Genomic DNA, 26,474 nt, shown 5'->3' on the forward strand with positions numbered 1-26,474 from the left:
TAGAATAGAATAGAATGGAATAGAATAGAATAGAATATCGACATTGTCATTAAAGTAAAATGCAATTTAAAAGTGCCATCTGATTAGATACTGCATATGTAAAATTAGTGTAAAACATACAAATAAAAACAACAAAAACAATATTAAAAAAAAACAAAACAAACAAACAAACAAAAAAAAACAAACAGCACGAGCAGAGGCCCGTCACTCACACACAGGCCTACATTCATCCTTTAGAAAACATATTGCACATTTTATGTTTTTTAGTATTGAACGTGCAGGTGGAGAAAAACTGTGTTTGAACCTGTTTGTCCTGGTTTTTATTGTTCTGTAACATCTGCCTGACAGCAACAGTTCAAACTGGGAGCTTCACGGGTGTGAACTGTCCTCAATGATAGTCTGTGCTCTTATAAGGCTACGGGAGCTGTGTAGTTCTTCTAGTGTTTGAAGAGGGCAGCCGGTGATCTTTTGAGCTGTTTTGATGACCCTCTGGAGCGCTTTCTTCTGAGTTACTGTGCAGCTGCTGTACCACACAAATACAATATATTAAGATGCTCTCAATGGAGCACCGATAAAAGGATACCAGCAGTCTCTGTTAAATTTTGTTCTACCTTAATACCCTCTGGAAGTGCAGTCTCTGCTCTGCCCTTTTGAGCAGCTCAGAGGTGTTAACGCTCCAGGTCAGGTCCTCCTCACTGTGAATCCCCAGGAACCAGAAGTCCACCACCCTCTCCACACAGTCCCCACGGTGTTCAGTGGCATTATGTCCTCTCTTTTCCTCTGGAAGTCAATAATGACCTCCTTGGTGTTTTAGGTGTTGAACAGCAGATTGTTGTTTCTACACCACACAGTCAGTCGCTCCACCTTATCCCTGTAGGCGGTCTCATCCCCCCTCCAGATGAATCCCACCACCATGGTATCATCTGCAGATTTGATGATGGTGTTACTGTTGTGGGTGGGAGTGCAGCCGTGGTACCGGGACTAGAGCATGGAGAAACTGGACTGTAACACTCCGCTTGGAAGAAACTCCTAACCTAAGGAGACCATGCCATGGAGAAGTGAAAACATATACACACATACCACCATACAAAGCACAAAGATACAAAGTTTTAGCTGTTTGAAATAATAAAATAGTTAAATGTATTTAACAAAAATTTGCAGGGCTCACTGTTCCTGAGACTAGAGGTTGTGCTAATAGGCGGCTGAGCTGTCGTGATTGCTTGAAAATTAATTAGGATATGTTCATCAATTATCATTGCAATCAGCATAATTTACTAAATGAATGTTTGAAGAATACAATAAACAATCCATACTTGCTTTAGAAATAATGGAACAGCAGCTTTGGTGCTGATTGAGTTGGTAGATGAGATAAATCAACGTTCTGATACTGTAATACATTTATAATTATGCAGAGTCTCTAAATGGAATAAAAGATGAGGCCATAGTATCAGAAAAAAATAACAGCACTTTAACAACACAACTATTTAGTTAATAATCTATCCTCCAGTCCTGCAAACAGATCAGATTGTTTATTAGGATCAGCATTCGCCCCACTTGCTGCAATCAGTGAACTTCAATTAAAGAACGACAAGGCAAAATTGCACACCAACCAAAAGCACTGCACAAAACCACGGCACCACAACCTTCTTAAGCACATAGAAAATCTTAAGATGGCTCAAGAAAACAATCTGCCCAACCTACCTAATCCACACATTACTATAAGCCTGCAGGGTGCAGCACTATCTATCTATCTATCTATCTGTCTGTCTGTCTGTCTGTCTGTCTGTCTGTCTGTCTGTCCGTCCGTCCGTCCGTCCGTCCGTCCGTCCGTCCGTCTATATATACAGAGAGAAGCTAAATATGAATTAACAGCAATATACTTTAACATGTATTTAAACACAATGAAACAAAAGCTTGCAGTTATTCCTGAACAGGCCTTATGTAAACTTAAATTTCCAGATGATTAAAAGTGTAACTACACACCCTAGTTTTTGCATAACTCCACCCACTGCCAAATTTGAAAAATGTCTGAAACTGCAAGGGTTGGAATGGAAGGTGTTGTTACACCCACACCAGGTTCCACTCTGGATCACTAATCATTCACATGTGTTTCCAATCTACTCACCCTGCCACGTATACTCTAGCCATGCACCACAGCAGTCAATCCCCGGATTCCTTATCATCCACACCTGTATCCAATATCCTCCCCACACACATACCCGTCGGACCTTATTGTTGCATCACTACTGGACTGATCCTGCTCCATGTCTCCAGGATGTTCTGTCATCTCCTCCGTTGGTTCACCCAGTAATAAGATCATTCCTGCTGTTCCTTTCAATCAATAAACCTTGTTAACCATCCTTCTGTCTCCGAGGGGTCCTTTTGTAACAGGTGTGGGGTGATCATGGATAGACAGGCAGAAATGATTGACAGACAGCAGCTCAGCTAACAGGCAAGATGCAAAGCGAGATTCACAAAGCAGCTACGTCACAGAGCGTCTTTAAAGTGGAAGACTTTTTTCCTCCTGAATCTCCTCATTTACACATGAACAAGGTGGTCCTGAACGGTATCAGTCTGAGCCGTTAGGGCTGTTACGCTGACCTGTCAGCAGCTCCAGCAGCTGGATGGCTTTTTCTTTGGTGGTAGATCGGTGAATGTGGAAAGAAGCAGCGGCAAGCTTTTTTTTTGCTTTGCTGTTTGTAGCAGGAACCATTGGTTATGACAGATGAGAACCGGCTAGTAGCTGTACCACCAACTTCTCACTGGTCTGGAGGACTCGTTTGAGAATACTTCTTCCTCTCCAGTTGGCGCTGAGAGTTAAGAAAGACTTTTACTAGTTTTAGATGGACCTTTCTTTTAACGCATTGTAAATATTTTTTTTATATATATTTTTACTTCAACCCGGCTTATTGACTGACTGCTGACTGACTGCGAACAGGAGCGGAGGCCATGGTGCAGCCGTAACATGGTGCACACACACACCTGCTAGAAATGTGATGCTTTAAATGCAGAAATGCAGTGTTAGCCATCCGTTAGCTGTTAGGCCTCTGTCTGTAACTAGATGTTATAGCCTCTCATTTCCACCAGGTGCATGTGCGCCATGGTCTGGTTGCCACGGTTTTGACCTCCGTAGGGCATCAATCCACGCTAGGAGCATGTCAGGTGCGGAGGGCCCACGAATGCAGTTTGCCTAGCTGGATCCACAAAATCACAGGAGAATTGGAGAATCTTGTGATTATTGACTTCCAGGATAAACGACTCGTCGTGCATGTGAAAAAAAAAAAACACTGAGACCCCCTGGCTGGTCAATGACATAATGTTTACATGGTTCAGCAGCACAAATCTGCATGGGGGCTTTTATTTTTAAAAATAAAGAGTGTAAAAATTTTTTACAATGTTCCCGTGTCTGATTTTCTGTCTGCTCCTATCTGAACTGCTGAGTTTGATGCGTTCTGGGTGCGTACTTCATTAAAAACAGAATCGCTGCGTAAGTTTAGTAGAAAGCTGTGACAAGACGCTTCTGGGATGCTTCTGGTGCACCCGGTGGAAACCAAACCATTGACTAAAACGGCCGTGAATAACAGAGGAGGCCACAGCGCAGCCAAAACATTACTAACTCGCACCCGGTGGAAATCAGGGGTCAGAGCTGTGGGTGGCTGAGAACACTTAAAATGAAAACTAAAATGAATTTATTGACCAAATATGAATGCAAATTGCAAATCACAATGTACATCTGAACATATATATTAGTGCATGGCAGCGGTAAAAAACATTTAACCACTACCATATACAGCTGATACAATCATCTCATATATTTAAATAAACACATCAAGAACCTCATGGATTATTAAATATCATCTGAAAATGGACCATTTGGCAGAATTACATTCATTTTCAAATGGACAAAAATCACAGATTTTTACCATTTTTTTGTATAAACTGGAAGACTTTTGTATGGAAAAAAATTAAAAGCTCTCTTCTCCTGATTGAGACTCATATTTTGGTATAACTTTTTTTGTGTGGGTTGACTCAAAGCTACGCAACAAGTTAGATGTCTGACATTGAGATGGAAAAATGTTTGTTTAAGTGTGTGTCCCCCAAAGTTCTTGGTCTTTTCTCTTCATGGTTGGAACTGGTAAGCCTCCCAGTTCAATCTTAGAATGCCTAGCAGTTCAACGCTGAGACACATCTAAATTATTGAAGGCAGCTTTGTTAATAAGAACCACAAGCTTTTATAAAATCGATGTTCAGAAACTTTGTGGGTTTGACTTTGTATTTAATGTGATTAAAAGTCTACTCCTATGACCATCTATGTCTGAGTGTTCCTGTCTTCCTGGTGGACAAATGCTGAGTAAGATGATGCTGCATAGCTTCGTTCTGCTAATGAACCAAATGACTAAACAGCTTTGTAAGAAGTCACTTTTTAGTCCTCAGTTCATGATTATGAGTTAAAACTCCAAAGTTGTTGTTGTCCCTTGAGATTGTCTGAACATAAAACACTGAACTCATTCAACTAAGCAGCAAATTGACTTGCCCAGAAATGAGACATATAAACTTCTAAATGTGTTTCAGCTTAATCACTGTTACTGAGTGATGGCAGTGAAGCTAAACTTTTTGAATTAACAATAAAACAACACATTTACCAGGACATATGTGAGGATTTAAAGTATCACTGGGGCCCCTCCTGGAGCCAGGCCTGGGTCACAGAGGTGAGCACCTGATGACCGGGACTATGTCCATGGGGCTTAGCCCGAAAAATTTAACATGGGCCCTGGTGCAGTGTGATCTGGGAAATGGCTAAAGTCTGGGATCTGGTTTGAACACCCTGGGGATCCGATCCTTGTCAGCAGAAGCTGACTGTGCTTGTGTAACAAGCAGCAGTTCATGTTGTGAGTATCCACCCTTTTTGGAGTCCTTGGAAGAGTGTTGGAGAGAACTCCTGCTGCCAACTCCCTTAGTCTGCTGGGGGACTTCAATGCTCATGTGGGAAATGATAGTGAGACCTGGAAGGGGATGACTAGGGGGAACAGTCCCCTCATTTTGAACCCATTTTCTTCTTCCTCTTCTTTGCTTCTTTTCCTTTCCTGAATGCTGGACAGTTTTATCTTTTTACACATTTTACTGAGTATCCCACTGAGTATCAATCAATCTGTTGGGTTTTGGGGTCACGTCTGGTCAGATGACCTGCCCCTCCCAATGCTCGCAGGCTGGTCCAGGTGGGTGTAGACACGACTGAGCAGGTCCTCAACTCCAAGACGAGGCTGGTATGCGAACTGAAGGGGGTCTAACCAAGGGTCGGAGCTGATCCAGTATGAGTCTCTCAAGGGTCTTCATGACATGCAAAGTCAGTGCCACAGGTCTGTAATCCTGGGGCCCACTGGGACATGGGGTCTTTGGTACAGGAATGAGGCACGACTTCCATCGCACTGGGACCCTCTGTAGACTCAGACTCATCATGAAGATGTAGTGTAAGACTCCACAGAGCTGGGAGGCACAGGCTTTAAGGACATGGGGACTCACCCCATCCGGTCCTGCTGCCTTGCCTGAGTGTAGTCTTCTCAGTTGTTTCTCAACCTGATTACATGTGAAGTTGACAGGTGAAGGAGGATTGTCAGGTTTATCACAGGAGGCAGAGGTGCAGTAAGGAGAGGGAGGGAGAGAGGATGGTGTGGCAGGGGGTTTCAGGCTTGCCCCTGATGAGTTAGAAGGGGGCTGAGCAGTAGCCGTAGAGTCGAATCTGTTAAAAAAATATTCAGCTCGTTGGTCCTGCCCTCATCGCCCTCAGCACCTCTGCTGTTGGATGGCCTGAAACCAGTGATGGTCTTCATATCACTCCATGTTGTTTTGTTGGAGTTTCCACTCCAGCTTTCTCCTGTAATTGTCCTTAGTCCCCTCGATCTTGACTCTCAGTTAGCTTTGGATCGTTCTCACCTCTTCTCTGTTGCCAGCTCTGAAAACCCTCTTCTTATTGTTGAGGAGGGCTTTGATATCTAATAATGAATATAAATAAAATATATCAAGAGGCTTTTAATTCACTGTCCCCAAACTATGGAAGAATCTCCCCCCAGCATCAGATCTGCTGATAGTCTCAGCACACTTGTTTAGAATCACTTGTGGGTGAACTGGGGTTACTGGAGTTACGTCTGGTGTGTGACTTCTGATGATCCTTAAACTTTACTGTCTTTCATATGAAAGCAGCACAAATAAAATGTTTTGCAACAAAAATGTTTGATGCCACTTTTGTTAGATTTGAAGGATGTAGGGCCAACCTTACTGAGGTCACAAGCTAAATCTTCCACAGAAAAACTCAAACCAGAATGTTCCATTAACTGGAATGCTAAATGCAGAATCACCTGGAAAATGCTGCAGAGCCAGGAACTCCTGCAGACAGGAGATAAAAGGATAGTCTGACAGATGAAGGAAATCTTGCTGACAGTAAGATGAGAAGATTAAATTCACTTTTATGGACAAAACAAAATATCTGCCAGACCATGAAGTTCAGCTGAAGCTGCCCTCAGAAGGACTTATTTCCATTTTCTGCAAGAAAAAGATGCCCTTAAACATTTTCCCAGTGAGTTTATTATCCTATAAAGGAGCTGTGTCAGTCCTTCTCGTAAAACTCCACTCAGGGTAATGCTTGAACTAAGACACTGATGATAAAACCAACCAACGTGCAAATACATCAGACTTTCTTATTCACTGAGCTCAATGGACATTTGTCAGAAACATTGAATCTAAACACCTTTGGAGTTTTACAGATAAATGGTGCCTTTGGAAGAGGTTGAATATTTTCCCTGTTAAACAACAGGACTCAGTTCACCGCTGAGCACACTGGAGGAGAAAAATATGCAGATCATCTCTGCTCAACAAAGAGAGGTTTAAAATGAATGATAATTATCAGTCAGCAGGTGAAAGAAAGCCTGCAGACACGCTCTCTGCTGCTGATTGATTAACACACATCCAGCCGTCACATCTCCAGGTGATTCAGAAAACTCAGCATGCCTGAATCCTCATCTTCTGACTGGGATTAAAAACTTTTAATTTCAAATAACAAGGATTTGATACTCATGTGATTTCTGCATATATTTAGAAGCCTTGTTTAAGTCTAACTTCACTCACAAACAGGTGAAATTAGCAGAGAATGAGACTTAATCATCAACAACAGGAGGCTATCTTTAATCAGTGACAAAACAGAGGTGAAAAATTTAAACAAAAGATGTTTTAATTCAAGCTCAGATGCACAAAGAAAAAACATGACTAGGTTTTCATGAAATGTGTACAGAAAGTGCACTGGCTTTAAGGGAATACATTTAGTGGAAATAACTTTATTTTCCATTCAGTTCTGGTTCTGATGTGCTTTTCCTTCCTGGTTCTGGTTCTGATCAACAAAGAACTGGCCTGCGTCTGTAAAAGTGACTGTTGTGAAGTGCTGCTGTATAAATAAAGCTGAACTGATTCATTCAGGTGATTTTAAACCACACTGATTCTGTCTTTCGGAGCTGCCTTTCTTATCTGAATCTGAACACCTCCCAGGATTTACTCCTGGCCCTTTGCTTCTAGTTTATCTCTCTTTGAAAAAAGCGCCTGCAGCCATAAAATAATCGGTAATGCTCACTGGTCATAACACAGCTGAAAAAATGGAGCAAATCTTTTTGTGCCATTAGGGGCCATAACAGCACTGAAGTGAAAGTAACACGAGGAGATTGACTTGTCTTGTGTGTGTTTATTCAGGGAGACAAACACACCGCGTACGCTTTGTTATTCATGCTAAATCTGTTTTCTGTTTTTTGATCAGAACTTCCATCCTGGTGAACTGTGATAAAGTGCAGAGGTGATTGTTAGAAAAACATTCTCTCTATGAGCCATGCCTTCCTCCTCATCATCATACCTCATCATAGCATAACCCACCACTTGTCTAAATCTGGACACCCTGCTGAGTCCCAGCCAGCCCACAGCAGCCCTTTCCTCCCCGTCGCTCCTCCCTCCCCCTCAGCCCAGTTACCTACCGGACAAATATAAACCTCCACAGCTGAAACACCGGGATTACTCTCATTTAAAGCTGGAGAAAAAGCTCTACTCTCTCCATTCTGGTTACCATGGATTTTTCTCAAAAGCTTTTGGTAAATGGCACATCCCACTTCTGATGTCAGCGCTGGAGGAAGGGGAAGGGGGGTAGGATGGAGTTCAGAGAAAGAGCGAGAGATGATGGAAAAAGGAAAGAAGAGGAGGGGATGAGGGAGGCAGCCTGTTGCTCCTGACCATCAAACTGCCTGCTGGTACTCCCGCTGCCGGTTCATGGATGGAGCTGAAAAAAACATCTCACAGCTTCCTGCAGGAGCTTTCTTTTTCTTCTTCGTCGCTTTCTGTAGCAAACTGAAAAACATAAGTGAGTATTTTTTTCTTTTCTGTTTCACATAAAAATAGTAATATGTTTGAAGTTGAGTTTTAACTGAAAACCACAGGATCTCAATTCCAGGTGACACCGAGAGTTTCCCTGCAAGTAACAGTCTTCTCTCAACTTAAATCTTGACATTGCAGGGTTGGTGTGTTTATATGTGAATGTTGCTGCATATCTCCGTCACGGATGTGGAAATATGACCAACTTTACAACAACAGATGAAATGCTTTCTGTAGTCTACTTAATTATCAAAGAGCTGTTTATGTGGTGTCATTCAGCCTGTCTCCGACATGTCTTTCACAGATGACGGTGATTTGCATACTGGATCTAATGCATGCACACCATGGTAACGGGCTGCAGTGAGTTATGATCTGTAAACACCAACTGATATCTCAGATGGAGAGCTTCATATATAGTTTAACTGCATCATGTTTGTGAGAATAAACTTCTCCAAAATCTAATTTTAAAATGAACTCTGATATAAGAGAAACTTTTCCATCTGAGAGCCACTTCAGGTCCTCAAATAGTGAATCACAGCTGATGTTGTGGCTCTGAATCATGTTCAGCCACAGCACATTGCTTTTAACATGATGCTAGATTATAACCCATAATGTGATTAGGAGTCCACGATGCAGATGCCTGTCTGAGTCTGTAGATCACTGATATATGATATGTAATACATCATCATCTCTTCCTCCTCCAGGTAATTGTGACTATAATGAGATGAACTAATGACTTTTCCTGTTCTAATAGAGTCTGTCTGATTTCCTTCCACAAAGAAGAGCCACAAAGTAATTATAATCTGCTATTCCCAGGTGTCTTTATGTGTAAGGTGTCTCAGATAGATCTGGTCCAGCTCAGACAGTCCCGACCTCACCAACAACACAGAGGAATCTTCGGCAGGGATCAGACACAACACAAATGCCACAGCGTGAGTTTCTGCCAACAAATCTAGTCTGAACAGACTTTTTTTTTCTCTTCCTCTTTTCTTTCTTTGTGAACTGAATTTTAAGGATTTAAACAAATCCACACACCCCTGTGTACAGTATGTATTTTATCCTTCTCTTCCATTTCCTCATCCCGTTTCTTCTGGTTGATCTCTGATCGACCATGCACTCAAAAAAAAAAAAAAGAAAGAAAGAAAAAAGAAAAAAGAAAATCCAAACTGCATTTAGTCCAACATGCAGCTTTTACTGAATAAAATCATGTTTTGTAGTTAAACTGTTTTAGATCTGTAATGCTTTTGTTTCATGTAAAGCACTTTGAATTGTCTTGTACATGAAATGTGCTACACAAATAGCCTTGCCTAGATAAAATTGTTTTAGCACAAAAGCTTCAAATTAGTGAGGAAATAATTTAGTAGTCATGGTTTAGTCCAACTAGATCTGTGTGGGTAAGTACAACATATTAATCAGAATCTGACTGGATTTAAACTTGTTTATTCTGATGTATTTAATTTAACAGGGTAATTACAACTACTTTTTATAATAGTACAATTGCATTAATTAATTGTTCTGAAAGTTAAGTTTATTCATCTTAAATGCAAGTTTAACATGTTTACCTCCAGCTGGCGTCAAGTTTGAAGAAAAAATAGAGCAAACTGGATTTGTTGGAATAAAACAACTCAAAAACACAGAAATATTCCAGCAGCTGGAACGCCAAAAAACTACTGTGAAATAACAGGTAAAAAAGACAAATAAACAGTAAAATCCATAATATAAATACAGCTTGTGCCTTTACTTTTAGTTTGGATCTTTTGTTTTATTTCAGCTTTTTAACGTTTAATGGAAAATGGAGCAGGAAAAACAAGAATACAAAGTGCGAGACAACAACAAAAAACAAAAACATTAAAATATTACTTAAGATGCCCATTAAAACCTACAAAAAACCCCAAAAAACAATAAAATCATTTTAAGATTATGAAGCAGCTTTAAAAAGATCAGTTTTGATCAGTTTTGACATTTTTAGATCATCAGACCAAGACTCTTAAATGTCCTACATTCATGATATAATATCAGTGTAGCATGTTCTAATCCACCATACGATCTTCCAGTCTGGCTCGTTAGACAGGCCGACACCACCTCATACCATGAAAGTCATACTGTCTTAGGACACATTCTCTTTGGTCGCCTTCCATGGATAGTTTGCTTCATTTGGAGCAGTGTGAACACGCTGGTCTGGATCAAAGAAGTGAACTCTGGTTCCCTTGAAAACCAGGGGTCTCAGTCCACTTCCAGCTGAATTCTGGTTCAGTTCTCTTCTGGTGTGAAAGCAAACGAAGCATCCAGTGAAGCAAAGAGGGGGAGTGACATAGATCAACGTGGTGGATATCTGGCTGCCTTTCCAGCTACTCATACTGGACAGAGTCTGGAGAAAAATGGAATCAGGTTTGAACAACAAAGTAAAAACAGAAACCAGACTGCAGAAATTTATTGTTGCTCTATTGTTTACTTATGATGAACAAACTGGTTTCTGTCCTGGCCAATCAATGACCTGGATTTTCTTCTTCTTTCTTCTTGGTCAGTGGTCCTTTCAGTGGATACTGGCCCCTAGTGAGCAGCTGTTGTACCTGCATGGTGTTGTCCAGGTCATTTAGTGCAGTGTGAAAACAAACCAAAACAAATGAAGATGGGAAATCTTTCAAAATTACCTGCTCAAATAAACTTTGGTGCCCCGGACTATCCTGGTGGGAATGCATCCTAAGATGCCAGGTCAGACAAGATCTGCATCATGTGCTGAAGAACCAGGGAAAGAAATTAGCTTCAACAGTTGCAGGAAAACATATGATTAAATTTAATTTCAACTCTTAACTTTGTTTTGTTGGATCAGACCAATTAATTAATGTAATTGTACGATTATAAAACAAGTGGTTGTAACTGCCCTGTTAAATGAAGTACCTCAGATCCTACAAGTTTAAATGGAGGAAGAAAATCAATTCAGATGCTGGTAATATGTAATATTTACCCTTACAGATGTAGCTGAACTAAGCAATGATAATTAACTAACACTAACCCAAATATATGAAGTTGATACAGAACATTTACTTTTACTTGAGTCAACTCAATTATTTCCTCACTAAATTAAAACTTAAGATTTAAGTGGAAATGATTTCCATCATTTTATTATGTTCATCTAACAAGTTCTATTCTTCTGTGTATAGCTGCTGTTAGTTTGGCCTGCAGGAACCTGCATGCTGCAGAGAAAAACTCAGTCTGAAGTGACAGACAGGTCTTCACTGGCAGAAACAGTTTGCGTAGCCCTGAGCACTCAGGTGGTCGGATGATTGCTGCTCGGGCAGGAAAAAGCCATCGAAATATGAGAAGTGATACACACGGGCGATGCAGGGAACTTAATGTTATGCAATCTTTATATAATCAAGTTAGATGAGTACTCACACGGTGAGAGTGCAATCATCCACTCAGGCTGGAAAAATGAAGGAAACTTAACGTAGTTACACACTGGTAATAGTGATGGCTGTTGGTGTGTTGCTTTGTGCAGTGATGCAGAGATGTCGGGTTTTGGTGGTTCGGTTCTGGCCCTGTTTGGGGGATATGGTGGCTTAAGGGGAAGGACAGAGTGAGGACAGGCTGGCAAATAAACTGCTGACAGAAAATGACAGAGGTGTGATGCTTCTCATTAGCTCGTTTTCTGAGACATTCAAATCACAGAGGGAGAGTAAAAACACTGAATGGCATTTCAAAATGTTCCTGTGTTTTTCTGCATCAGCTCAGCTGGATCCTGGGTTAGGCTTTGTTTAAATCAAATGTCAGAGTGAAAAATGAAACAGCTCTTTAATGAAAGCATCATCTCCACCCCACCTCATCATGTTGGACTGCAGAGTTGGGGAGACCATCTCTGCCCTGGAGCTATCGCTGTTTCCGGTGTTCTCGGTGTGCATTAAAACCGCCCACTTCTGTGGGAAAAAAAAAACATTTTTGTTTACAACTATTCCTGCTGGAATTACTGTAAGAAAAGGTCTTGCGGGGTTGAAGTGCTTCTGGCATGCCTGACTGCTTCTGTGTTTAAGCAGATTTCACAGAGACAAACAGAGATGGAGGGAGACAGCTGGAACTTTGTGGCTCTTGTGGTCCATTTCTGGAAACATCATACTCTCATGGTCCATTAGAGAACAGAGAGCTGTTGGGGAATAAGAGGAGAAGTGGCTGTTGTAAAAACTGAAGGCATGTAATGTGATCTAAATGCTCTTTTAGGCTGGGATGACATTATAGGACTCTGAATGAATTTTACAAGGGATATTTATTTGAAATGGTTGTTTAACTAATAAGACAGGTGGGTCATAACGATGGAAAATTATTTCTGAACTGCTGCCTCTGGAAATGTGTCTGGCTTTTGTTAGTCTATGATGTCCAGAAATACAGAGAAAAAAAGTCTGATGGTCCATGTGTCTGTTGTTCACCAGATGAGTCAAGCTGAATCCCTGATTCAGAGACAGATTGGTAAAATCTGTCTTATATAACACTTACACGAGAACTGTATGCTGATATGCATGCACAAACAGTAATAAATAAGCTCTTCACGTCTCTTCGTAGAATCCATTACAACTACATATGTTCTGATTTTTCATCCGAAGAAGTCTCACACTCATCCTTGCACACTGATAACACATCGTAATTTCCTCTAAAATCTCTGCAAATGTCTTCCAACCCTGCTGTCCTTCTGTCTTCCAGAAGTTAATGTTGTTCCCTTCAAAGTCATTCCAGTCAGTTTTGGTTGTATCAATGCTCTCCAAAGACTCTTGTGAGAAATGCATGCACAATGCAGTCAGGCAACAGAGACTCACAACCCAGTGACTCACCAGGCAATCTGGAGAACATGCCCCGTGGCTTAGCTGCGATAGCGCTGGCACAGAAAGAGGCCAGACCTCAGCCGATCTGTTGGGGAGAACAGCCTTCAGTGTCTCTGCAGCGTTTCATCTCTCCTTCTGAGATAGACTCTGTCCTCCAGAGGATCTATCTGTGGCCCAGTGGGGCAGAGAAGAGAGAAAACACGGGTTTAGAAAATGCTCCTGAGTCTGTGGAGAGGCAAAAGAACAACCGGCTTATAGGCTAAATGAAAAATCTAACAGCTTAGGTGTCATTTAATCCAGCTGGAGAGCAATGTAGGCCTGTGCATGTCTACGCTGATGATAAAAAAACAGAACACAAGAATGAAAATCATCTCTCTTAGTTTCATTCTTGGTGCTCATTTGATTTAATTGCCATTAGAAAAAAAATGATCATATGGCAAACAGAAGAGAACTGAATTCTCTTCCACATGAGAAGCATCTGGTCAGAGCAACAACCTACAGCAGAGTTTTAGAGAGAGAACATCTGTGATCAGCAGCAGACTGAAGCTGAAAGAGCAGGTGTCTAATAACCATCCACATCCCTCCTTCCAAAGCACTGACACTTTCATTTCTGACAGAGTAACCTCCCCCTAAATTACTGTCATTGAGGAAATTAGTTTGGACACAGGCCACACATTCTTCACTTCACTAGGGATGCACAGTAAACATTTTCTTCTCTTGTTCACTATTTCTTACTTATCTCTGTATCCCCACCTGACTCTGACTGGACAGAAAGTCCGTACTGCAGATAAAATCCTGATCAGCTGCAATGATTTTAAGCAGAACACATCCAGATTAGTCAGTGTGTAAATATAGATGTTTAGCATCAGCACCAGTTACATCAGTGAATTATCTAACAGGAGGAGAAACATCAGTAATGGGCAGATGTTTGTGCACACTGATGATAGATCACCTCATCTTTAATGATGCAGAAATGGCAGATTTACTGAGAAGATGGTGGCAAAGTAGTGATGTTCGTTAAGCTGGAACTAGAACTGTCACCAGATCTGATTTTTACTACACGATGAACATGGCTGATGGCATTCACACTAACAATATTATTTCAATATCAGTAGAAACACAACCCCAATTCCAAAAAAGTTAGGTCTCTGTGTAAAATGTAAATAAAAACAGAATTTCATCAACTTATATTTTTATTCCCAGTAGAACATAAACAACATATCAGATTTTGAAACTGAGACTCATGAAAAATATGAGCTGAATGTGAATCTGATGGCAGCAACATGTCTGTAAAAGGTGGAACAGGAACAACAAAAGACTGGAAAAGTAATTGGTAACTAATTATTAAGTGGCAACAGGTTGGTATCATGGCTGGGTATAAAAGGAGCATTTCATGTGTGCATGGGACGAGGCTGAAGGAGAAAACTGGACGGGAGCAGATGTTGCTCTAAAACCTCCATGTACTTGTCAGCATTGATGGAGCTTCACAGATGTGGAAGCTGCCCACGTCATAGGCACTAATGCAGCCCCATTCCATCAGAGATGCAGCTTTTCACCTGTCCACTGATAACAAGCTGGATGCTCCCTCTCCTCTTTAGTCTGCAGGACATGGCGTCCATGCTTTCCAGAAAGAATTTGACATTTTCATCCATGTGACCACAGAACAGTTTTCCACTTTGCATCAGACCATTTTAAATGAGCTTTGGTCCAGAGAAGATGGCGGTGTTTCTGGCTCTTGTTCACATATGGTTTCTTCTTTGCATGATGGAGCTTTAACCTGCATTTATGGATTTCAGTGTGAACTGTGTTCACAGACAGTGATTTCTGGAAGTCTTCCTGAGTCCATGCAGTGATTTCCAGTAGAGAATCATACTGGTTTTAATGCATTGCTGCCTGAGGACCATAAGATCACCAGTATCTAATGTTTAAGTAAAAAAAAAACAAAAAAACAAAAAAACAATTGCAATAAATATCAGCTTTAAAATCCACTTTTACATGTTTTTTTTGGGTTTTTTTTTAGACATCATGACTCTTTGAAGTCACCACAAGCCTGAGCAAAGAAGCATTCTTGTGTCCAATCTGCTGATCACTTCCTTTCAGTAAACCAATAATCAGAAAAATATCAGTCATCAAACAAACATTTTATCTAATCCACATTGCTGGTACCAGGTTGGACCCCCTTTTCCTTCTTGGTGTGATAGATTGAACAAGGTGTTGGAAACATTCTTCAGAGATTTTCTCCATATTAACATGACAGCATCACACAGTTGCTGCAGGTTTGTCGGCTGCATCCATGATGAGAATCTCCCGTTCCACCACCTCCCAATGCTGCTCTACTGGACTGAGATCTGGTGGCTGTGGAGGCCGTTGGAGTCCAGTGAACTCATTGTCATGTTCAAGAAAGCATTTGGAGATGATCTGAGAATTTTGAAACATGGTGCATTATCCTGCTGGAAGTAGCATCAGAAGATGCTACACTGTGGTCATAAAGGGATGGACATGGTCAGCAACAATGCTCAGGTCGGCTGTGGTGGTTAAATCAGGCCACGTTGGTACTGAGGGACCAACTTGTAAGAAAAAGCATCCAAGTTTTCTTGTTTTCCATATAGCTTGTCCAATCATGTATTCTCCAAACCATAGTCAAGTATAGAAATTTAAACCAGCTTGTCAACCCACCAACAATCCTCTTTCTTCCTCATTTTGCTCAGTTTGCACTTCTTCCCCTTGTCTTGATCATGTTTACATGACTAAATGCACTGAGTTGCTGCCATGTTATTGGCTGATTAAATATTCGTGTTAACAGGAAGTTAAACAGGTAGAGCTGATAAAGTGGACACTGAGTGTATGTGTGTGTCTTTGAATACATCCCACAGAATTTTCTTTCTCTTTTTAAGTTGTTTTCATTGCTGGCAGGGTATTCTGGCTCATGTATTCATATCTGTGTGGGGGTGTGTCTGCCCCCTGTTGGCCATCAGCTGATTAATGCTTCTGGTCTTATGAAGAGGACTCAGAATAAAATCAGGAGTTGGTGTATTCAGTATTCCTACAAATAAAAATAAGCAGGAAAAATATCAGTTTGTAATCTATCTTCTTTGCAGACTTATGGAAACAATGTGAGACTTTTTTTTTTACTCTTGAATAGATAATAGATAGAATACATAATGAATAGATACACTTTACTTGATGAAAGGTGATTTTTTTCCTCAGGGTTACATATGTAGATATATGCATTAGCATGATAGCAACATCAGATGTTTGTGGTCACTGGTGGATTTCTGGTTTTCATTTTTGCAGCAGTGGTTTGTTCTGCTGCTGGAAACTGTTAACTTTCAGATTCTTATGATGACATGGAGCCATTAAGAATAAAATGCAACCAGTCTAAAAGCTTTCTGCAGGACTAATGATGCACCGCAGTGGTTCTGCAGGAATGATGAGGCGCTTTTCATCCCACAGTAGAAAAAAAAGCCCACTGTGGATGTTTTAAGGCTGCAGCATTAAGGAAATGTTTCTCCAGCTGAATTCTCACTGACTATCTAAGCACCTTAGATTAAACTCTTGAATCCAATCTGTGTTTTGTTTTTGTTTTTTTATTTGTTAGATAAACAGTGTGTCATCAGGTGTGTGTTTGGCCATGAGGTTAGAAGTGAAATCATGACTTCTGTTTTCTCTCTGAAGGTGACGACCTGCTGATGGGAGGTTAAGTTCAGGGATGTGAACGCACCAGTAAACATGACCCTTTTGGCAGGCGATGGTTCCGACTACGACTACAGTGCTCTGAGCTGTGCCTCTGACACCTCTCTCAACCCACCCCCCCAGCAGGAGGAGGATGCTCGTAAGGGAGATTTTTATAAGAGGGCCCAGCCCGCCCCTGAGCTGAGCTCCATCCCTGATAACACGCCCCTGTCAGGCGCCCGCAAACTCCATGCCATTATCAATGTGGGCGGCCTGCGTTACCAGCTGCCCTGGACCACCTTAGAGGACTTCCCCCTGACCCGTCTGGGCCAGCTGTGCCTCTGCAGCAGCTTCGATGAGATCATGCGTATCTGTGATGACTACGATGTTACACACAATGAATTCTTCTTTGACCGCAGCCCCTGTGCTTTCCGCACCATCCTGACTTTCCTGCGGGCCGGAAAGCTGCGCTCCCTCAGGGAGATGTGCGCTCTGTCCTTCAAGGAGGAGCTGCTCTACTGGGGGGTTCCTGAGGAGAACCTGGAGTGGTGCTGCCGTCGTCGTCTGCTGCAGCGTGTGGAGGAGTTTGAAGCCATGGAGAGGGCAGAGGAAGAGGAGGAACTTCTGGAAGACCTGCTGGATTCAGAGAGTGGTCACAGGCAGCACTCAGCTGAGTCCAAACTCAGTCACTGCATGGGAAAGCTTAGGGACATGGTGGAGAGGCCTCAGTCTGGCCTTCCTGGGAAGATCTTCGCCTGCTTGTCAGTGTTGTTTGTCACCATCACTGCCATCAACCTCTCCATTAGTACCATGCCAGCCATGAGGGAGGAGGAGGAGGCGGTGAGTTGATGATATTTTCCACATACAAACCAACTCCACAACAACAGAGGGAGTTTTTCCAAATTGGGGGAAAATATATATATATATATATATACTTATTTGTTTAACAGACACATGTAGCCTATAATGGCCCTTTCCTACTCGTACCCACTTAGCCCAGCCCGACATCAGTCCTCCCAATTTGTAGGTCCCATCAAGATTGTCCCAGGGCGAGTAGATACATGTTTATTGCCTACCTTGTCGGGGTTCTGAAGGTACAGAGCTGGGCCGAAAATCGGGACATGTCAAGATAGCAGGCCACTATTGGCCAGAATTTGACATCAAGGGATGAGTCATGAGAGCGACTACCGACGTCGGCATCTTTAAAACTCCAAAATTGATAACAAAATTGGCAGAAGCGGCAGCAGAGAAGCTGTTTCAAAAACATGATCCAACAGAGGTGAACACCTTTTGCTCTTTGGCCAACAAAAAAGTCAAGAGTGAGCTGGATGACACAACTCATAATGAGACGGTTTTACAGAAGTTGGCTGAGTTGTTGCTCCATGTCTGTTGCAAACAAATGACTTTATGATACTTACTAGTTATCTTGCTAAGATGACCTCACCCACATTGAACCTCAATTGCCCTCTATTGTAACGGGGAGTTGGCTGAATTAAGGGGGTACTAGTGGGAACGGGCCATAAGGGAAATTATTTATAGTGTTGACTTACCAATCTTGTTTTATTTAGCAAATGTAAAGAAATTCAGAATTTCATAGAGGGATGTTCCCACCATCAACCATTTCTGCTGACAACACTTTTACCTTGTTGGGGAACTTAAGGTTCTTGTTGCAGAGGAACCTGTTCCCACTGTCCATGATGTCAGTTGCTCAAAGATGGTTTAGTGTCTGGTAGTGGTGGTAGACTAGATCCTTGTATAGATAGCTCCACGCTGGGAGCTGTCCGACTGCTGAAACTGGAGCTGGGGTCTGTTTCAGCCTGATTTGTGTCCTTCCTCTTTATTAAAAAGAAATATGTCCCCTTCTCCTCATTCTCTTATCTTCCTATACAAAATTAGACTGGTTACAGGATATATTTCTCCACATTTTAATGCTGTAGCTACTTCAAAACTAGCAGCCTTGCTAGCCACCTGTTTAAATAAAACTGGATCATGTAGCACTAGTTTAGTCAGCACTAAGTAACATGGATACTGTGGTACTCTTTTAGCATTTTCATAGTTTATTAGCTCTAATGTGAATATCTTGATTAACTAAGTTGATGTGTATTCCCTAAATACACTCAGTGAAAACTAAATATGACATGATTTCCCACATTATCTTACAGAGCTGCCAACTTTTCAATAATCCTTGAAGTGAGATTTGGTGGAACCAACCAAACTTTTGCCACATACACAGCAGCAAGACATAAGACTCATTTTGTGCAAGTTTAATCATAAAATATAGCACTCAGGAGAAATCAAATGTAAAAAATGGTTCACTAATAGGTCTTCAAAGTACCAAGAGAAACTTTAAAGTAAAACAGGAAACAAACTCAACTACAAAAAGATACACTCAGACAAGACACAGGGAATTCCACAATAACAATAATTTCTCTAGATCTGTGTGCCTTGTCAGACTGCCTTTTGGCCTTTATTGAGGCCTTAATTAACAGATGATCAAGGTGGTGAGACAGTATGAAAATTATTACAGCATGTGGAAAGCGATGGACCTGCTGAGGCTGATGGGTGTGAGACTGAGGACCATGTGGTTCATGATGTTAATCTTTGCCAATACTGATGTTACAATGTTAAAGTGGTGCTTTAAGGTACAATATATATGATTGTTATGCAATAAGCCATTTGCTAGGATACACTAACAATCACAGGAATCATGTTTTGTATTGTACTTCCTGCCTTACTTTCAGAGAGGTGATAGGGCCTCTAAGAACATCCATCCACTAAATAACTTTTCAATCCAGAATTTTCAAGAGCCCCCACCCTGCAGTGGGCCCTGGGTAAATGGTATAGTTTACCCACCCACCCCCCCAGTCCAACGCCACTGCATTTAGGGACAACACTGAATAATTACAATCAGAAATTCATCAAAGTTGTTACTAGTTATCATTTGACACTGAGGCGTTGTGGTAAAAATAGTTTTGTGTTGATATTTTATCTGTTTCCCAGTCCGGCAGTTCCCAGTCAGACTGAAGGTTCAATACAAAGCATGACTTAATGACATTTACTGGAGAATAAATTTCAACATAATTATTTAAACATACTTGTTGGAGCACATTTACAACAATCACTTATAATCCTGTAAATTTTCTGTCTTTCTGTAAATATAAATAGAGTAAAGTCTGACTATATCAATCTTATGCTGGATTTTTAAATCAAACCTCTAAATTCATGCAAGAGATCAAAATAATGTCAGCTGACTGCATTTATCACAAAAAAGTATTTCATAACCTAAATCCATATAAATGTATACATTTGTTCAGATTATAAATTCTCTATTTGTATGTTTCAGTTTTGTTTGACAACAGACAAATATTAGAATTTTTTTCAGAAAGTCTATTTCAACCGTATTATTATTATTATTATTTTATTATTATTATTATTATTATTTTATTATTATTATTATCATTATTTTAATATTATTATTATTATTATTATTGTTGTTTCAGTTTCTGTAGCAGTGGTTTGGAAGCAACAGTAACAGTCAGATTAGCAAAGGGAAGCAGATGGAACATAACACTGTTAATTCTATAACGCTCATAAATATTAGTAATGTGGGGCCTGGGCCCCTGTAGAGCCCTATGTCTAGCAACGTCCCTGCCGTCAGTCTCTGTAGGCATAATTTATTGATCATGAAAGTCTCAGGTAGATCCCAAATAACATCAGTTGTCAGCAATGTCGGAGTGGCTGATATTTCTGCACGTCTGAACTAAAGAGGAAGCCTTAGTTTTAATATTGTAGGAACTCCTGTTCAACACAAAACATTAAATTAAGCAACAGGCAGATGTAAATCACTTCCCCAAAAGCCAGTAAAATTGCTACACACACAGGATCCACCAGCTCCACATGTTATCCCTCTAATATTACCTGATATTACCTGCCTAGCAGCCAAGGACTCAGTAACGTCTGTGTCCTCCCTGGCTACACCTGTCCTCCTCCTCTCCTCTTTAACCTCTACTGTTATGGTAGATTCTCTGATGTTTGATGAAGTTTTTTGGCTTCACACACACATCAAACTGCACATCGTTGCTTCAATATCTCCACTCATCACTGCTTGTCGAACTGATCACTAACTCTGAGCAGTGGATGAACCGCGCTGCTGCCAGGCAGAAGAAGTAGTTCCTACTTATCCTGGAGGTTTAGTTATATAAATGTTGGTACAGGATGAATAGATATTTCACTATTGATCCGCACATCACTACTATTTATTCTTCTCAGATAGATCATATCGTAGGCCCGTTCCCACTTATTTAGTTGTTTCACCGGCCCAAGAGTAAGAGTGCTGCCCACTGAATCTTCCCGATTAGCCGACTTTGTTCTCGGTGTATGTTTCAGCATGAGAAAACAGATGATTTATGCGAGAACTTGAACCATCAGGTTAATAGCCTTACATAACATTAGTAGATATACTTGAACAGGGACAAAACCTCTCCTAGAAATATGGGACTAGATTTCAATATTTTTAAAAAATGACTAATTTGGGAACTACTTTAAAATTTACTTTAAAGGGGCAAAAAGCTAAATCGTTTCACCGCAAGGTTTGCTGTTGTGCACTACATGTAGACCAAAAGTAGGTGTGTCATGAGCCACAACTCCCTCAAAGCTGTGGTTGTTAGAATTATGATAAACTAGCCTGTCCTAGTTGAGTTTCTGGAGGGAGTAAGTGGATGGCTAGTGGAAATCCTTGAACAGGTGCTGCTAGGCTAGGTGAAGAGATGGCATAGTAGGTAGGTAAGTCTGAGCAGAGGGGACAGGAAAGTAAAACTCCAGAAAGGCAACAGTTCAACAGGAATGATCTTCAGGCAACAGAGAAACAAAAAGAGAGCTGGTTACAGAGGTGCGCTAAACAAATGTTTCTGGCCAAACATTCACCATGACAGCAACAACCATCTGGCAGGGGGCTGCTGCAACCTCCAGCCTGATATGCCCTGATATGGTTCCTGATTACTAGATTCAAGGCAGGTGCGAAGAGGAGCCCTGCAGGACAGCCCACCCAGTGCTTCACCTGAGATTGAGAGCAAACAAAGTTAAAAAATAAATAAATAAATAAAAAAAATTCCTAACCCAGCCAGCCACGCTATGACAGAAACAACAGACAAGTGACTAAAAAATAGAAGACATGAACAAGGTATGTGTTTCTTATCTTCTACAGCCATTAAGTGGCACATTTGAAGGAGTTCTTGAGTAATTTTTTAATTAGTCTGAATCAAAAAGGGGTTACATTGACATGTTTTGTGTTTTTTCCTGATCAGTAAAGTAAAACTGAAGATTTAAAACATGCACAATGGAAATATAAATCTACCTGAGAAGGTTTTACTTTTCCAGCTACTAACTACAAATGATGCAGCTGACAGAAGGTCGAGTGTGTTAACTTTTCACTGCAGAGGAAATTGTCTTTTATTCACTTGTGTGGTGTCATGGAACTCATCTGCAGTTATTTGATAGACAACCAATCTTGTGAAAAAAATTATAAGTAAAAAGAAAGAACAATAATAACCATCCCTGATGAGGTAGAGCTACATTATTCTATCTGCTCTCACTGTCACATTTATGAAGCTGTTTAATTCAAAGTGCTAATAATTACATCGGAGCAGCCTGCTGCTTCTAATTCGTGGCTGCCAGATAACAGAGCTGCTTCAGCGCTGTGAGAGCTCCAGTCTGAACCACGTTTTCTTCTAACATTTCCTCTGCTGTGGGAAACATCTCCTGAATAATCCCTGACTCTGGTGTCTTTGAAAAGCTACCTTACAGTAACTTTTCCCACATTTTCTTATGTCTAATATGTGCTCAGTTACATTTCCCCTTGTCAACCCATCCACAGCTTAGCTCAAAGACAAAACTGAAAGCAAGAAATTGGTGAAAGCAGATTTAGAGTCTGGCAGCAGCACCAAATAATTCCTCTGCTCTGGAAGTTTCTCCCATACTTCCTGAGTAAAGATCGATTTACTTTACCTTTTACAGGTATTTTCAGAGATGTTTTTTCTGGTCCAGGTTGAGTTTTCCTGGTGGTATGCAGATCCTGAAGGTCACATTAAAGAATGGTTTCTGTCTCTTTACCATGAAAGCATAAAGACTGTTATTCTATAAAGGTTTCATATGTGTCTTCTTCATGATGACCATCAGTTTGTTTCTTATCTGTCTGCTTACCTGTCAGTAATCAGATCTTAGAAGTCTGTTGGTGGATCCAAACTTCTTCCAGTGATAAACAATGAGGCAGATATGTTTTTATACCCTTTCAAATATCTGCATCTCCACCTTTTTACAGGTTTATTATAATCCTTTTTATTTATTCACACGTGCTCTCAAGTTTAAGACTTTACATACATAAATATTTCCCTCACTAATTATGTCAGGTGGATGAAGTTAGGCATAGATTTCAGTTGAGTTTTATGACAAAGAGCCACAACTGTCACAACCAACAGTCGTCATAATGTAGAAATGAAATATTTAATCTAATAACTTAACAAGAGCTAAATCAGTTTAAAGATGAGACTGAAAATATCTTCATCTTTTGATCTAAACAACACACTGAATCACTTTCAGTATTGTGTGTATGAAAACCCACCAGATCCAATAGGTTTATTTATTTATTTTTTATTTATATCTTTACTTCTAACTAAAATTTCAAACAAAAAGGTGAATATTTAACAACAAAATCAAAACTGTCAAAGTTTGAAACAGGTAGGCCTAACTCCAGTCCTCGTGAGCTACTGTCCTGCAGGTTTTAGATGTCTCCTACTACAACACACCTCTACACAAGCCTGTTAATGACCCAGTGATTTGAGTCAGGTGTGTTGCATCAGGGAAAATCCAAAACCTGCAGGACAGTAGCTCACGAGGACTGGAGTTGGAGATCCCTCGCCTAAAGGATGAAGTCATATACTTATTTGGTCCTAACCCTTTTGTGGTTCCAAGAGGTCTCATTAAAATCAAAATTTAGGAAAATGAATAACTAACTGTTTTACTAAAAAGCCTTCTGTCCTGTTTGTGTAGATGTTTAGCAGCTCTGAGTGCTTCAGGTCTCAGACTGGCAGGCTCCTGGCTTTCATGTTGAAGGGGCTCCCTCTAGTGGTTCCACATGAGTACATGCTGATAACAGCTATGTGTTTGTGTCTCTGACAGGGTACGTGCTCCAACATGTGCTATAACATCTTCATTGTGGAGACTGTGTGTGTGGCCTGGTTCTCCCTGGAGTTCACCTTGCGCTTCATCCAGGATCGCAGCAAGCTGACCTTCCTCAGAAAGCCCCTGAACCTGATTGATGTGGTAGCCATCCTGCCGTACTACATCACTCTAGTAGTGGACAGCACCTCCAAAGGGGAGAAGCGTCTGGGTTCTGGCAGCAGCTACTTAGACAAAGTGGGCTTGGTGCTTCGTGTCCTCAGGGCGCTGCGTATCCTCTATGTGATGCGATTAGCTCGCCATTCTCTGGGTCTGCAGACTCTGGGCCTGACAGCACGCCGCTGCACACGGGAGTTCGGTCTGCTCCTCCTCTTCCTGTGTGTGGCCATTGCGTTGTATTCCCCCCTGCTGTACTTGATCGAGAATGAAATGACCACCACGCAGGAGTTCACCAGCATTCCTGCTACTTATTGGTGGGCTGTCATCACCATGACAACAGTGGGTTATGGAGACATGGTACCAAGGAGCATCCCAGGTCAAGTGGTGGCTCTGAGCAGCATCCTAAGTGGTATCCTCCTGATGGCCTTCCCTGTCACCTCCATCTTCCACACCTTCTCGAGGTCCTACGTGGAGTTGAAGCAGGAGCAGCAGAGGCTCTTACAGAGGAGGACACACTTCCTGCTGCGCAGCCGCATGGCCGGCCTTGGCAGCAACCTCTCATTAGAGAGCGATATGCTGTTTCCCATTGGGTCATCTGATGCCAGAGATGTGGAAGACTGAGGCTGATGGGACTGCAGAGGGCATGCGAGAGACAGAAAAGATGAAGGAAGAAGAAAGCAGAACTGTGTAACCACAAGATGGAGATGTCCTGACATAGAGAAAGTCAGAGTGAAGAGAAAAGGCCACTGGCAATAATGTGAAATAGAAAGTAAAGCCTAAAAAGTAAAGATTTTCCTCTTCAGGACAAAAACCAAACATCTGGTCCTCATCAGGTCTTAAAATAACAAAACTCCAACCTCAGATAAACAACCTATTGCTGATCAATGCTCTAATTAACCAATCATCAGTGTGAGCTCCTCTATAACGGGTGTGTTAACACAATGCCAAGGAAGAAAGACATCAGCAATGATCCTGCTGTTGCTGTTCATAAACCTGGAAAGGCTTGTCAGGTAAATTCCAAACTATCTGGAGTCCACATTCGCTGTAGGATGATCATTCTACAGAGAGGAAGATTATTCATGAGAGGAAAACATTCCTGACAGCTGCCAGTCTTCCCAGGAGTGGACGTCCCGGTAAATCCTGTCCAAGGTCAGACCATAGAGAAACCCAAGAGCTACACCTTAGACTCTCCAGAACTCAGTTAGCATGATAAATGTTAAAGCTCATGACTGAACCAGTATTGCCTGATTGGAAGGGTTGCAGGAGAAAGCCTCTTCTCTCTAAAAACAACATGGCAGCAGGGCTTAGGCTGGCAAAGCTGCTTCTAAACAAACCACAAGACTTCTGGAACATTGTTCTTTAGACAGATCAAACCAAAGTGGACATGTTTGGTCAGAATGCAGGAAAAAAATACAAACACAGCAAATCAGCACAAACATCTCATAGCAACTTTTAGCACGGTGGTGGAGGGATGATGATCTGGACACTTTGCGGTCATTGTGTGGACCATGAACTCCACTGTATAGTCTTCTAGAGTCAGATGTGAGTCCATCTGTCTTACACCTAAAGCTTGGTCGAAACGGTTTCATGCCGCAGAACAATGATCCCAAACACAGCAGCAGATCTGCAAAAGAATGGATGGAAAAGAAAAAAATCAAGTTGCTGACATGAACCAGTCAAAGTGTGCCAGCATCTGGACCTGCAGCCTGGTTCTGGTTCAGTCTCTCCAGCTGCTTCTTCACCTGACTGCAGGAACCAGACAGGTTGGAGCACTGAATTCATGTGTTTAATTTTTCAAACACTGCTTCTGTATTTTGCTCTGGTTTTTGTTTAATAAATGATGGCATGGTGTAACATTTATTGTGTTGCTCAGCTCAGATGGTGGTTACCTAAGACCAGGACATGGTGGGGATGAGATTATGTTTTCGAAAGTTTCTCCTGAGATGCTAAATTAAAAGAAAGTGTACTTTCTTGTCACATGATTGCAGGTGTTATTTCAAAAAGAAAGATGAATGTGATAGAGGTGTTTTTCTCTCCCAAAAAAAACCTTCTGCTGTGCAGAAGTGACTGGAAGGATTAAAAAAAAAAACAAGCTGGGCAAACAGAGAGAAAAAAACAAACAAACAAACAAACAAAAAGAAAAACTATTTTCGTAAGAAGTAAAAAATTAATTAAATTGATTAAATAAGATTGTAGCTCAGTCTTAGGTTAGCACAGCTGATATATACACAACCCCAGTCACAGTGTTCCAGCTGCTTCAATAAT

The 26,474-nt window shown here is 41.2% G+C and overlaps 1 protein-coding gene across 1 annotated transcript; it reads left to right on the forward strand.

Moving 5' to 3' along the window:
• Positions 1 to 8,052: 8,052 nt before the first annotated feature.
• On the forward strand, positions 8,053 to 26,069 carry kcng1 (potassium voltage-gated channel, subfamily G, member 1). Its single transcript, XM_042004397.1, has 4 exons — positions 8,053 to 8,386; positions 9,214 to 9,329; positions 16,881 to 17,717; positions 24,051 to 26,069. Exons 3-4 carry the CDS (start codon positions 16,935 to 16,937, stop codon positions 24,828 to 24,830), a joined length of 1,563 nt encoding a protein of 520 aa, XP_041860331.1. The 5' UTR covers positions 8,053 to 8,386; positions 9,214 to 9,329; positions 16,881 to 16,934; the 3' UTR covers positions 24,831 to 26,069.
• Positions 26,070 to 26,474: the final 405 nt, after the last annotated feature.

This window comes from Melanotaenia boesemani, chromosome 13 (genome assembly GCF_017639745.1).
Source record: "Melanotaenia boesemani isolate fMelBoe1 chromosome 13, fMelBoe1.pri, whole genome shotgun sequence".
NCBI lineage: Eukaryota > Metazoa > Chordata > Actinopteri > Atheriniformes > Melanotaeniidae > Melanotaenia > Melanotaenia boesemani.

Coding starts and splice junctions, on each gene's coding strand:
- kcng1 (XM_042004397.1), top strand. CDS start 16,935: ATGACCCTTTTGGCAGGCGATGGTTCCGACTACGACTACAGTGCTCTG. Junction 17,718..24,050: donor TGAGGGAGGAGGAGGAGGCG/GTGAGTTGATGA, acceptor TGTCTCTGACAG/GGTACGTGCTCCAACATGTG.